This window comes from Rutidosis leptorrhynchoides, chromosome 10 (genome assembly GCF_046630445.1).
Source record: "Rutidosis leptorrhynchoides isolate AG116_Rl617_1_P2 chromosome 10, CSIRO_AGI_Rlap_v1, whole genome shotgun sequence".
NCBI lineage: Eukaryota > Viridiplantae > Streptophyta > Magnoliopsida > Asterales > Asteraceae > Rutidosis > Rutidosis leptorrhynchoides.
Window position 1 is genome coordinate 276,195,386 of NC_092342.1, and position 14,335 is coordinate 276,209,720.

At 33.0% G+C, this 14,335-nt stretch overlaps 2 protein-coding genes across 2 annotated transcripts; one reads left to right on the plus strand and one right to left on the minus strand.

The window, feature by feature from the left end:
* Positions 1–830: 830 nt before the first annotated feature.
* LOC139871056 (uncharacterized) lies at positions 831–5,307 on the minus strand. The gene is made up of 11 exons (XM_071858803.1): positions 5,218–5,307; positions 4,206–4,238; positions 3,848–3,928; positions 3,704–3,731; positions 3,405–3,487; positions 2,604–2,636; positions 2,188–2,266; positions 2,048–2,100; positions 1,777–1,837; positions 1,250–1,332; positions 831–1,098 (listed from the first exon to the last, which is right to left on the minus strand). The coding sequence occupies exons 1-11, from the start codon at positions 5,305–5,307 to the stop codon at positions 1,006–1,008; spliced, it is 717 nt and encodes a 238-aa protein (XP_071714904.1). The 3' UTR covers positions 831–1,005.
* Positions 5,308–7,514: 2,207 nt separating this feature from the next.
* LOC139872074 (probable protein disulfide-isomerase A6) lies at positions 7,515–12,573 on the plus strand. The gene is made up of 11 exons (XM_071859877.1): positions 7,515–7,682; positions 8,297–8,381; positions 8,826–8,923; positions 9,102–9,157; positions 10,378–10,495; positions 10,696–10,723; positions 10,807–10,898; positions 11,238–11,394; positions 11,843–11,967; positions 12,140–12,239; positions 12,369–12,573. The coding sequence occupies exons 1-11, from the start codon at positions 7,531–7,533 to the stop codon at positions 12,432–12,434; spliced, it is 1,077 nt and encodes a 358-aa protein (XP_071715978.1). The 5' UTR covers positions 7,515–7,530; the 3' UTR covers positions 12,435–12,573.
* Positions 12,574–14,335: the final 1,762 nt, after the last annotated feature.

The following is a 14,335-nucleotide window of genomic DNA, read 5'->3' on the forward strand; positions in this document are numbered from 1 at the left end:
TGTTCAGGGAACAATGCTGCCAGGAAGCAAGATAGTGCCGACATGCCATTTCGTATAAGGAGATAACAATAGTAAAATGGATATGCACTCAAAGGATGATACGGGTAAAGTTGAAATTTTATAAAATACAACAGAAGGTTGAAGATTGTTTTGGCCGTGGTGGGCCCTTTTTTGGCGATGCCGTTTTTAAAACTGTCAGAGCTCAACAATAACGACGTCATGATAAACCGGACCATGATGCCACTGGCACAGATAGATGCTGGCTGGGTGGCTGGCTGACTAGCTCAGTGCCTCAGTTGTTGCTCATATATAAATAAATGTTTGCTGTTTTAACAAGGTTGCAGAAATCGGTTCTCGGGGAGTTCTCGGCGGGGTCTCCAAAACGAGAACTCGGAGAACTCGGGGAGTTATCGGCGGTTGACTTTCGTTGACTTTTGAGATTTTATCGAGTTTTTTCCTAGATTTGACCGATTTTTCTGAGATTTGACCGATTTTTCCGAGATTTGACCGATTTTTTGGAGATTTGACCGATTTTTGGTCGTTGACCGATTTTTTGACCGATTTCAAAACGAGTTCTCGCCAGGAATTAAATTCCGAGTTCTCGCCGAGTTCTCCCGATTTTTGCAACCATGGTTTTAAGTATTCGCTTTCGTGTTTTTTGACATTTTAATGTAAAAAACAGTAACGGGTCTTAGTGTGAGGCTGGGAAAGTAGGCAAAATGACCAAGATACCCTTAAAAAAGGTGTGAAAGGACAATCCAGGCCAAACGAAACAGTAACCATACAAGGGCAGTAGTAGCTTTGTATAATAGTATATAGGGATAATAATATCTGAATGTTTGGCATATACTTGAAGGAAGTTGTTAACGATTTCAAATACATGTTTTCAAAAGTACACAATAAAAAGGAAAACTAGTATAAACTTGGTACAAAAAATATCCTGTTAGAGTACTACTATTTCAATTTCAAGATCAAGAAAACAAAAAAGTAATGATTTTTCTTGTTTTACTTTTTGGAGGATGTACCAAAGCCTCCAAATCCCATCATGGCTGCAACATCAGGGTCTACCTCTATTTCCTCTTCTACGGCCTTCTCTTTCTGTTCAACAAAAAACATATACTCCATATCACCAACCAGACTTTATATGGTGTTATCATATAAGAAGCGAATCGAATATTTATTACCAGATCTGGTGTTAAAGAACCAGAACCATAAAAGTTATAGAACATGCAACAGGTTCCTTACTAACCTTCTTTTCCTTCTTCCTTTCTCGCTTTTGACGTTTCCTTTCCTCTTCTTCTTGCTGTTGTTTCAAGACTCGTTCATCAAGATCTAACGTAACAACATAAGCAATAGAGGGGTTTAGAAAAATGTACACAAACTAGTGAAAAGTAAACAATGAAATAACAAAAAGTGGCAAAATGGGGGGTTCAAACCCGTTGGATGATAGGTCAAAACAGCCCTTGATCTAAATGGGCGCAGGCTTTGTTTGGGTCGGGTTGAGACGAGCTGGAAGACTTTATTTACTATGTTTTTAATATACTACAAATAATTACCTGTAATATACTTATAATAAAGATTAATGTATTGTAATAATAATTTAGTAACAGTAAAAAATTCTAGCTTTGACCTTTTACAGATGCAACAAAAAATAAACACAAGATTTCCCGAATAGACCCAACTGTAGAGATAATTGGGTCAAAGTTGCCACTCTCCACAGCAACATTAGAACTGTTGCAATTGAATCAAAATCCGATACATTCAGAGAGTTTGTACCTTGCTCAGTAAACGTTCCTGTATCTTTTCGCTTCTTGAGGTTCTCAAACCGTTGCTGAACCTGTCCCACATACGGAAATAAGAATAAGAATGAACATAAAAGAAAACGAGTTTCAAACAAACCGATTCATGCAGTTCAATGTGTTCATAAAGTTGAACTTTTACATGTACAAAAAGCTGGTGATTGTTTATGCAAATAACGTCTCAACAAGTGATAGTTCAGATAACATTGGTAGAAGCTGGCATTAATAGTGCATGTATAAATCCCTACCTGTTCAAGAGATGCCCTTTCGACCCGCATAGACATTCCCAAAGCTCTTTGATCTGGTGTACAATAATGATTAATAATAAGCATATCTGCAAAAGAAATATATAAATGACATATTTATATGAGTAACACTAACTACTTACGCTTCTTTCCATTGATATGGTCCAGATAGTTTGCAGAATCTTTTACTACACATTCACAAACAGAGCAAAAGTATCCAGCCTGCATTAAACCAACAATACCAAAGCATGTCGAATTATTATCGAATCAAATTATGACGATGTACAAAAGAAAAGAAATTAGCAGCAAGAAAGAGAAACTTCGGATATCATACTATAGTCTATATCTATTTATGCATTATATAGTTCAAGTTATATGTTAGCTTTAAAACTTCGGATTATTTCACAGTATTCTTGAAACTTTATAAGTATTTGGCTGTTACAAGAAAGGAAAAAAAATGTAAATAAAGTTGATATATAATTAGAGGAAACACCAGTCTCACATTTGAATAGAATGCTTCAAAACAAAAACATGTTTAAGAAAAAAGTTAAGGAGATACCTGCTGGCTAAGGGGCGCGATTGGAGTGACAACCTATTCAAAAAGAGAGACATGAAGAAGTCAGGTTAAAGTGTTGTATATTTCATACAAAACAAAACAAAACAAAACAGGCCCACTGATAAATGTGTGTTAACATGTACCGTATACAAATGCGAACAAATGCGAACAACGAACATATACTAAATACATATGTGGCAAGTAAGTACATATAAACACTGAAGCAGGAGCACAAGCTTAATTTAGCCAGAAATGCAGCTAAATAAAAATGAAACTTTATTGTTAAAGAATCGCTTAGAACAGCTTAGCTTCAAAGAATCGCTGTTGAATATTTATTTTCACTATATAGTTATTTTGATTTTTGAATACTTACACAACTGCTTACCTCTACTATTTAAGAAGGGACTTCATTCTTTCATAAGAAAACGAGAACCTTTATATATCCTCTAATATGACCTCATTAGCTAAGATTCGAATATAAAGTGCCCAACGAAAAGATAGAACTATAAAAGAACTTCATATGTGGAAGACCTAGAAAATGACTAGTCACTAGAAGAATCCAAATCTGCACATGACTGGCAAAATACTCGGTCCAAGGCACCAATTGATTCTACTAGTATAACTAATTGATGTTACAACCAGCTACCACACATTACCTACTGATATTAGATGTTTAGAGACTTATAGGCCTAAATTCGTGGAGTAATTCACAATCACTATTTCTTCTAAGTACCTCTATATTTCAAAACAATAATTAAGATAAAAGCAACCTATAGATATACAAACAAAAGCCAAGTGACTAACCTGAGTCTTCCCCAGGCGAGAATCAAGGTCCACTTCATAATCCCTATGTTTTAACGGTTTCCTTTGCACTGGCGGACCTTTCGCTGCAATCAAAGTTAGATATCTTCTCAATAACCTCACTAATCAACACTATACCATCTAATCAAAATACTATGCAAGCAATTGTAATGCATTGCATACAAACATAAAGAAAGTATCTTGGTTTAATCATAAACCAAGGTTAATTAGCTTCACAGTTTCTAACCGTACGAAGTTTATGTTCTATTTTCATATGTATGAAATCAAAAGTGAGTACTTACATTTAGATTTAGAACGCCCTTCCAATTCCTGAATTGCATTGCACATAACATAAAACAGCATTAGTCAAAGCAAAAAAATAAAACTTAAATATTAATACATATAAAAAGTGGAGTACAAGTGAAAGGTCTAAGCAGCAAACGAACCTTTTCTTCACGCTCACGGGCTCGTTGCAAGTATTCTTCTTTATCGAATTTGCGTCTGAAAGTGTTATCAACTCCAGCAGTCTATACAAACAAATCAAAATAACTTTGGATTAATTTATAACCTAAACTTATTAGATTAGTCTAATTAGCTCAATGATGTCTTGAATAAGCTTAATTTTGTGAGATAATTAACCTTTCTATGAATCAAACAATAAAAACCCTAACTATAATTGGAAAAAGAAGAAACTTACATTGTTGGGCTGAGCCATGTGTTGAACTTAATTAGGGTTTAACGATCAGAGAGATTTTTGTGTAATAAAGTAAAATAAAACACACAAAAATTGTATTGATATACAACCTTAGCTATTATGCAAGTGAGAATAGGAAAGAGCTTCAAAAATATCAATCAATTTGGGGATTAAAAACCCCTAATTCTATTTCCGATGGATGACAGGAACGGGGGGAAGAGGAAACCCCAAATTTTCGATTGATGGTCGTTAGTACTTTAAACTTCTTCGCTTCAAATAATGTAATTTTGGAGGATTTGATTTAAAGATTGAATAAAATAGAGGATTACGAGTATATTATATATTTTCACTTTTCTTACAATTACTTTTCTTACAATGTAATAATACCATAAAAAATACAAGTGTATGTCATATACTTATAAAAAATATATTAAATTAATACATACAAAAGTTTACCTGTTACGAGTTAAATCGATTAAATTGCTTAAATGTCATGATCTATACAAAAGTTTACCTATTATCGGCTAAACCGATTAAATTGATTAAATGTCATTTTTTATTTATTTTTTAAAATATGACCTAGCCATTAATATTAGACAAGTCATGTTCTTTTTGTCATTTAACTTTGCATCTTCATCTTCATATCATATTCATATTACATAAGAACCTCTTAATAATATTTACCTTTTTGTTATTATTCATGTAAACACAAGTTGAAATCAACCATTTAAACTCTAAAATAAACTTATATTGGAATCAACCATTTCCAAGCCCTAAATTAAATCCAATGTATCTTCGTTACTTGAATTGGTTTTCAACACCATTAAACACCAATCATTTTTATCCCTAAAGTAAACTCAAAATCGAAATCGAAATCAGCATTAAAATAGAAAATAAACAACTAAAACCGATATCGAAATGGAAGATAAACAAAAACAAAAGTAAAATCGAAATCCAAAAAGGAAGATGAACAAAAACTCGAATGGTGCCAGTGATATCGGAGAGAGTGAGGAACAACAGTCTCGTGGAGACCAATGGTGCTCGTGATACGAAGACAACGTGAAGGTCGGTGGTGGAGAAAAGGATGGCGACGACATTGAGGTTGGTGGTGTTAAGTGATACCAGATCTTGAAATGTTGAATGTGGAAGAAAGATGATATGGGTGTTGATTTTGAAAGCAACGATATTTCTAACCCTTCTCTGATTAGACATTTTTTCTATATTAAGTGATAAAGAAACACCTTTCAATTCGATGTATATGCTCAAATTGTTGTAGGTGGTTAAGAATGGGGTTTTGTAAGCGTAGAGAAAGGAGAAGGAAAAAAGGGGAAGCAACACTTGAAATACCCAAAATACCCTTGTGTGTTTATTTCCGGTTAAGAAGTTCAACATGTTTACATTAATACATAACTTGAAAGTTTATGACCTACAATAGTATTTATTTAGGTATATAGACTACATTGAAACAACAGTGAAAGTATATAGCTTATTTGTAGTTTTAACCCTAATTAGAAATGTAATCGAAATTGATTAATTATCTTGATGCTATGTTTGGGGCCTAAACGAGAAGCTTTTAACGGACTATTATTGGAGTCCCAGGTAATTTAAAACGAAAATGAGTCGACCTCGAATAATACTTAATTTGTTCGACTTATTTTTTCCAGGCAAACTACTCGGTATAAAAAATTGATTCGACTAAATCGAAAACTCGTTCAATAAATTCAAGTCGAAGAAGCTTTCGAACGAGCTTTTGAGACGAAATTGTCAAAGCTACATATGTAAATCACTGTTCAACGAGTTTATTTATAATATATATAACAGCCGGCACGAATGAACAATACCCGCTACAGTAAAAAAAATTTTTTTTTTTTTTTTTAAACAAACTTCGTTTAGTAGGCTCAAATTTTCTGGCCCAACGAAGTGGGCCAACGGCCACTTCCTAGTTATACTTCAAAGAATGAATATTTGAATATTATTTATTATATTATATACTTTTCTAAAACGAACTTTGAATCTATTTACCATTAACCTTTTAAACCCTCCCCCACTGATCCTATAAATTTATTTCTTTCAACTTCTCAAATTTTCTTAAATGACATACAACTACTTTACTCAATTGGAAGAAGGTAGAGGTTCTATGCAAATACTTTTCTCAAGTGGAAAAAGGTAAATCAGAGTCCGGAAGAAGAAGAATTTGCTAGGTTACTTATAATTATTAATTATTAATTAATTATTATTAATTATTAATTATTAATTATTAATTATTAATTATTATTTATTAATTATTAATTATTATTATTATTATTAATTAATTATTATTAATTAATTATTAATTATTAATTAATCAATCTTATATACTAAACCTCCCACAAATTTGGTGGTTTCAGTTTTACCGAATTGTCGTTTTTAGTTTGCGCTCACACTATAAATGGTCCTCCAACTTTCGCACAAATTACACAACAACCCCTCAACTTTACACTTTTTCAGGGTTAAAAACCGTAAATTTATAATTTAATTAAAATAAAAAAACCTTACTCCACCCGAATTTATAACGGGTCCTATCTTCTCGCTCGGTGCGAGTTAAATTTTTTCGAGGCCACCGTTCAACTCGAAAAAATCTCACGAATCCAACGGGACTAACTATATGCAAAACGGATATCGTTAAAAAAACACTAAATAACGGGCCCTATATTCACGCTCGGTGCGAGTTAAATTTTTCCGAGACCACCGTTCAACTCGAAATAATTTTACGAACACAACGCGACTAACTATACGCGAAACGGACATCGTTAAAAAAAATAAATATTTCGGGTTATATTACATATATATATATATATATATATATATATATATATATATATATATATATATATATATATATATATATATATATATATATATATATATATATATACATATATACATATACAACACGACTAACTATACGCGAAACGGACATCGTATATTCAAATTGGACCGCGCGTCGAATACAACCGCAGTAACGCGCGGTCGGATTTTTTCTAGTTAGTCAATAAACAAGGCTGTTAGTTAATTAATTCATGTAACATTGACCAAATCTAATACAGTAAACAATTAGTTCAATGTTTAATGGATCGTTCTAGATCGCTTGAGATGCACATTCGATACGACTTGCATACACAATTTACAAATTTTATTCCATAAATTTATACTTCTCTAGAAGTTGTTAATTTAGTTTAGTTTATTTTATTTTATTTTATTTTATTTTTATCTTGAAAAGAAAGATATTGACCAAAATAAAAAGTAAAAATATGGATCCAAAACCTTAACGTAGTCAACTGTCAACTCTTAACCCACTCTCACAACTTCTATAAACCCTTCCCAGTTTGTTACAACACAATCAACAAATAATTAATATACAAATAAAAAAGATAATTGAAAATTAGGAAAAAAAAAATGTGGAGATCATCGATCTGTTTCACGTTACTAACCCTAGCTCTCATCTTCATATCGTCGGCCGTAGCTGACGTCGTCGTTTTAACTGAAGATAATTTCGAGAAAGAAGTAGGTCAAGATCGCGGCGCTCTCGTTGAATTCTACGCTCCTTGGTAATTTATCTGATTTCAATTCTCTTATTGATTTAATCGATCTGATTATTTATTATTCCAGGTGATTGTTATTAAATTTGTGATAGCGCCGGTGATTGGCCTTGCGCTATTGATTATTCAGTGTATCAGTTTTAGAGATTATGCAGCTCCGTTAAGTGTTTTAATGATGTCCTTATGTTTAAATTTATTGCTGATGTGGCAGATATTGATCTGATTTAGGTTTTGAGTGATTTAAGTTGCTAGGATGGATGATTTGTGTTGAATGTTTGAGATTGAGCTAGAATTTTCCAGGATTTGTGTAGTAGTTAATGAATTTAAGGTTTTAAAAGCGCCAACGAAATTGTTTCGATAGTAGCAAAAGCAATTTTTGTGTATAACTGATCAGATCAGGTTTTGGTAGTCTAGACCTTAATTCTGCATGTAACTGAAATGATATAAGTTAGATACACGGTTACTTCTGAAATAATTTCATTGCCTCTTGTTTTTCGGTTCTCTTTTGCTGTGTAATTGTGAACAACATTAGAAATTATTACTGTATTAATCTTGAACATTATAGTCAAGCTTAGTACTTATATGTGAATATAGCAGTTATTGTAACATGTCTTATGTGGCAGGTGTGGACACTGTAAAAAGCTTGCTCCTGAATATGAAAAACTTGGTGCTAGCTTTAAAAAGTCAAAATCCGTCGTGATCGCAAAGGTAAAAAAACATAAATTTGTTATCCCGTTGATTCTTTTTGCGTTAATCCAATTTTATGGTGAGAAATAATAGGATCTGCCAGTGCTTCTTCGTACACGTAATTTAGTCTATTAGCTCCATTATAACCACTCATGAAGTCATGATGTTGTATGATGTTCTTGATGTCAACTTTGTCTGAAAATGTTCGTATGCAACATAAAACTAAGAGTTAAGTAAACCCTTCATATATCTTCACCATTGGTTAATCAACTTATCTGAAAATTGTTCACGTTACCCGGGGAGTGCGAGTTTTCTTATTCAGATGTACATGGCCATAAATATAGTATATATAATTATAGTAACTTAATGGTAAGGGTTGGTTGTTGATTGGTTATCTGTTAGATGATTTATCCTAATAATGGCTTGTGATGCTTTTGTATCTCTGTATATGTGTTGTGTTGTTAGGTGGACTGTGATGAGCATAAGGGTGTATGTAGCAAATTTGGGGTTTCCGGTTACCCCACCATCCAATGGTTTCCTAAGGGATCTTTGGAACCTAAAAAGTATGTATTATTATTTTATGTTGTACTTTGTTTATCGATCTAAGTCCTTTTCTCTAGAAGTATCCTTTTTAACATTGTCTTCATCTGCCTAATCACCGGGTGCATTGCCGGGCCGATACTTTATAATATCATTCCTCTATTTCTAAAACAAATATTCGTCTATCAAATTTTCATTTAGGTATGAAGGTGCCCGTACTGCTGAAGCACTTCTTGAGTTTGTAAATCTTGAAGGAGGTAATGGTTATAGTAGGCATTTAATTGTGGATTACAATTTTTCTAATTGTTTTATACCGTTGAGCTGAGTTTTGGGTGTTTACATAGATGTACACATTACTACCTATCGCGTGAGTTTGTCTTTAAAAAAAAAAAAGAAAAAAAAAAACACATTACTATCTCTCTCTCTCTCTGTATCATCCGCTATGGTTGACCATGCTTCATGAGTTGTGCGTTTATGCTAATGCTTTTCTTGAAGCAAACTCTTGCAAGGAATACCATTGATACTGTCATTGGGAAATCCTGGTGTCATAATTTCATACTTGTTATCAATTCCCGGCGTCTTAATTTCATACTTGTTATAAATAATCAATGTAACAGACCCGATATTGATGATTAGTTATGGCATGTAGAGATTTAAGTAGTCTTAAATCGGTACAATGCCATGCTGAGTTGAGCATGCTATTGGGAACTTGCATGCTCTTTATCACAAAATGTACTTTTTTGATATCCTTTATTGAGAGAGAACACGGAAAATATATACCTATGGAATAAATAAAAAAATCATAATCCATAGACAAACTGAAACTGAAATGGGAACAGTTGTACATGGAACGTGACCATATTGCTATTATAATTGGCAAAACACCTGAGGTAGCTGTAGAGGTTTAAATTAAGACAAAATTGCATGGTTGATCCCTATGGTTTACATCAAATGAAGTCGTTTGTCCTTGATCTTTTTTTCTTGAAGTGGTTGATCCTTGTGGTTTAAAAAATGGGCGTGGGTGATCCCCGTGGTTGTTTTTTATGGGCGTGAGTGGTCCCTATCGTTGTTTACAAAATGGGCGTGGGTGGTCCCTGTTAGGGACCACCCACCAACATTTGTAAACCACATGGACCAACCACTTCAATAAAAAAGATCACGGACCAACGACTTCTTGATGTAAACCACAAGGACCAACTGTGAAATTTTGTCTAAAATTAATGAAAAAAGATTTTATTAAAAAGATAAGTGAAAGAAGATTTTTTTAAAAAGATATGGTTAAATTATAAATTTCTGGTCGTCGTACGTACAACTGCAAATTTATGTACATCTATACTTTCCCCTCTCTTTATGGTATCTTTCACATATGTTTAAGTTATTATGAGCCATTAGAGACCAATATTTCACTGTATATCTATTCTCAGTACAAATTTTGGTTTAATTGTGTTTAACATCAGTATATCTTCTTTCTTTTCAGGGACCAATGCAAAGATCACAACCATTCCCTCAAGTGTGGTGGTCCTAAACTCTGATAACTTTCAGGATATTGTTTTGGATAGCAAGAAGGATGTGCTGGTCGAGTTCTATGCACCCTGGTCAGTCATGTTTGATCTAGTCACATTTTTCACGTTTTTCTAATTTTCTATTTTCTATATTTGATTAATTCTCTACATAATTCCTTGTACTTATAAAGCGATAAAGGGTCCGTTTATCAGCGAAAGTGGTAAATTGGTGCAATCCCATTTTGTTGATTATTGTTAGTTTTTGCAACTTACAATCTTCTTTCGTGTTACAGGTGTGGGCATTGCAAGAGCCTTGCTCCTGTATGTATCTAAGCCCTTGATATTGACTCTAGCTGTATCAAGATTATAAATACTTTATACTAATCGACTGGTTTTCTTTACAGATATATGAAACTCTTGCAACTGCATTCAAGAATGAGGAAGATGTAGTTATTGCTAATCTTGATGCTGACAATCATAAGGACCTTGCTGAGAAGTAAGTTTACAAGTTTTATACATTTTGGTGAACCAAGATCGTTTCTTTATTGCATAGTTGTAATAAAGCTTCAATCTTTTGGTGATTTAATGCACTATGGTCAACCAAGGTTGCATCTTTATTACATGGGAGTAGTAAAGGTTCAACCTTTTTGATGATTAAGACTTTTAAGTTAATAAAGGCTGCATCTTTATCTCATGTAAGTGATAAAGACTGATAGAGATGATAGTGACTTGTGGAACTAAATGATAAAGATATATAGAAAATTGTGGTTTATAATACTTTTAGTGTTAACATTGATGTATTTGTGTCACTTATCACAAGTATTGATGTATGTAGGTATGGTGTTAGTGGTTACCCAACAATAAAGTTCTTCCCAAAGAACAACAAAGATGGCGAAGACTATGAAGGTGGACGGGATATTGATAGTTTTGTGACCTTCATCAATGAGAAGTGTGGCACTAGTCGTGATGCCAAGGGGCAACTTACCTCCAATGTTAGTGCACTCACCAATTTAACTTAAAACAAATGTTCTGTTTAAAATGTTTAAAAGGTTGCCAGATTGCACAAGTATGATGACGGGTCAAAACGGGCTTCGGTTGAAATGGGTCATTTTATCAGCCAAGGGTCGATGATGGGTTGGGTTAGTGAATGCTAAATTGCTAACACTTTCTGTTCTCCTACTACATATTATCAATGAATGAATCAATGTGCTTTTTTTTTTTCATTACAAAACAATAATTCTACTAATTTAATTATTTAAGTTTGATGATAACAATTGGAAGGTTGTATGCTTCAAACTGTTCCCTCCTCAGTTAATTATTATTATTTTTTTTTTTTGCTCAATCCATATGAGGTAAACCACAACCTAAGTGGACCCATATATAACTAATGTGACATAGTTATCATACACCTAATCTTTTTCTTTTTTCTGGTCAATATAGGCGGGTCTAATTGCAGAATTGGATACCTTAGTGAAGGAGTTTGTAAGTGCTGGTAATGATGAAAAGAAAGCGCTATATGCTAAGATTGAGGAGGAAGTTGGAAAGCTCACTGGATCTTCTGCAAGGTCAACTTTTTATTCTGCTTCTTGTATACACATTATTGTTATTGATAAATTGATATATATGCATAAACTATGTGGTTTATTAAACTCATTGGCAATATGGATTACAGATTTTACATTTTTTGGTTGTATTGTCATCTCGTTTTCATTAGTTGAAGTTTTAATGTGACTTCAGATATGGCAAGATCTACGTAAAAGCTGCCAAGAGTAGTTTGAGCAAAGGTGGTGATTATGCAAAGAACGAGATCCAACGTCTCGAACGTATCCTTGCTAAGGTATAAAGTTATTACAACTGCTAGATCATTACTTTTTACTCAAACTTTATGACAGAGTAGCATTTATTATCATCTTCTTATACCATCGTAAAAGTTATCTGACTGTCTTTTAATGGTTTATTTTTGCAGTCAATTAGTCCTTCAAAGGCTGACGAGTTCACTCTCAAGAAGAACATCTTATCTGCTTTTGCTTGATAACCTGACAGGAGTCGGTGGTTGCTACGAGTTCACTACGATGTTGGGGTACACTCCCATGTTCTTTGCATCCCCAGGTCGCTTTATTTTTCGGCATTTGGAACGTGCTAACTTAGGGGAGAGAATGATCGTTATGTAGTACCACTCGTTATGTAGTACCACCACCGCCACTAGTTACTTTAGATTTTAAACTTGTTAAACTTTCATAGTTACCTCATTTATTTGGGAATTTATAGATGACATACATTATGGACTATTTAAGGAGTTGGTGGTTGTATCGAGCTTTTCATGTTATAATGTACTTCAGTCATTTTATTTTTATTTTCTTTGCATCAAGTTATTATAGTGCGGTTTAACTAACTCTATATGCATGATGAATATAAAGTTTTTTTTTTTTCCTTTTCCCCGGCAAAAAACAAGATGTTAAATACATGCGATCTAGGGATCGATTGAGATGACAGACTAACTTGTTACTTGTCTGGTTTTATAGATTCAACGATCTAATTGCACTATGAATAGTAACAAACTAAATTGAAACTTGAAACTATGTGTTAATCGTGCCAACTAATAAATTTAGCCCTACCAACATTGAAAACTACTCTACGTATCAAAGTTTTACTACCTGTCGAGTCGGTTATTTTGACTAAGGATAAAAAGTCACTATTTTCAAATAAATAAAATAAAGAGAAATCAAGATGAAAGAAGAAAGAAAAACAGAAAGAAAGAAGATAGTGTTTTTAAGTGTTGTTGTCAGATCGTATTTCGCAAATTCAACCAAGTGTTCATAATCTAGAACTTGTCATTGTGAAACTAGATCCAGTAGTTGAGTGTCTGCATTGGTCTTTAATTCACAATTGATACGATTTTATATTTGTTTTTTCAACCTCAATACTTCTAATATTATCATGTATCGGAATGTACTATTACTTAAAACAAATAATAACATCTAGTATAAACAATAATATCTAAACGTTTTCATGCTTACAATTTTTTACCCAAATCTTAATCTTAACTGGATGCAAATTAAACAACTTAAACAGAAATATCTAAACGTTTTCATGCTTACAATTATTTAAACCAAATCTTAATCTTAACTGGATGCAAATTAAACAACTTAAACAGAAATATCTAAACCTTTTCAAGCATTTGGTCCTTAAAAACGTAAACATCTAAAAATTTTAAGTTACAGTTTATCAAATTGAATCAATATAAATATAAATAAATTTATCATCTTATTATATAGTAGTATATATTCTATAATCTCTACAGCCTAAGATGTAAATATAACATATGGAGTTCCTTCCCCCACCGCCTTCCGATGTAACAACCCGTCAAAATCGTCATTGACGCAGATGTTAACTCTGGTTTTAGTGCATGGCTTGACATCTAAGTAACAACAAAGTTCTACAGCGGAAGCATAATATATAAGTACCTCAGACAAAACATGCTTAAAAGTGTCAACTAAAAGGTTGGTGAAGTTCATAGGTTTATCAATAGTAACCAAGTTTTTAGACCACAAGATTTAGTTTAAAAGCAGTTTGATATAGATATATCGATTTGAAAGTAATGTTGTGGTGTATGATATCGAGACTAAACAAAGTTTACCCCATGACACTTTATCCGTTCGTATCGTTAAATCAATATTATGTATCCATTGACCATCGTTCAACTGAATAGAGACGTTACTCTCAATAGGCCTACTCACAATAATTAAGCCTGCATTTATACGTTGCAACTAATGATATCATGGCAGGGATTTAGCATGAAACATAGCATGGCAGCATAGTTATAATTTGAGTACTTGTGTCTAAAGCGTAAATCAGTTTAAAAGCAATCATGTGTCTCACCCCAAGTTGTAAAACAGTTATAAAATAGTAAAAAGTGAGGCTATTAAGTTCACA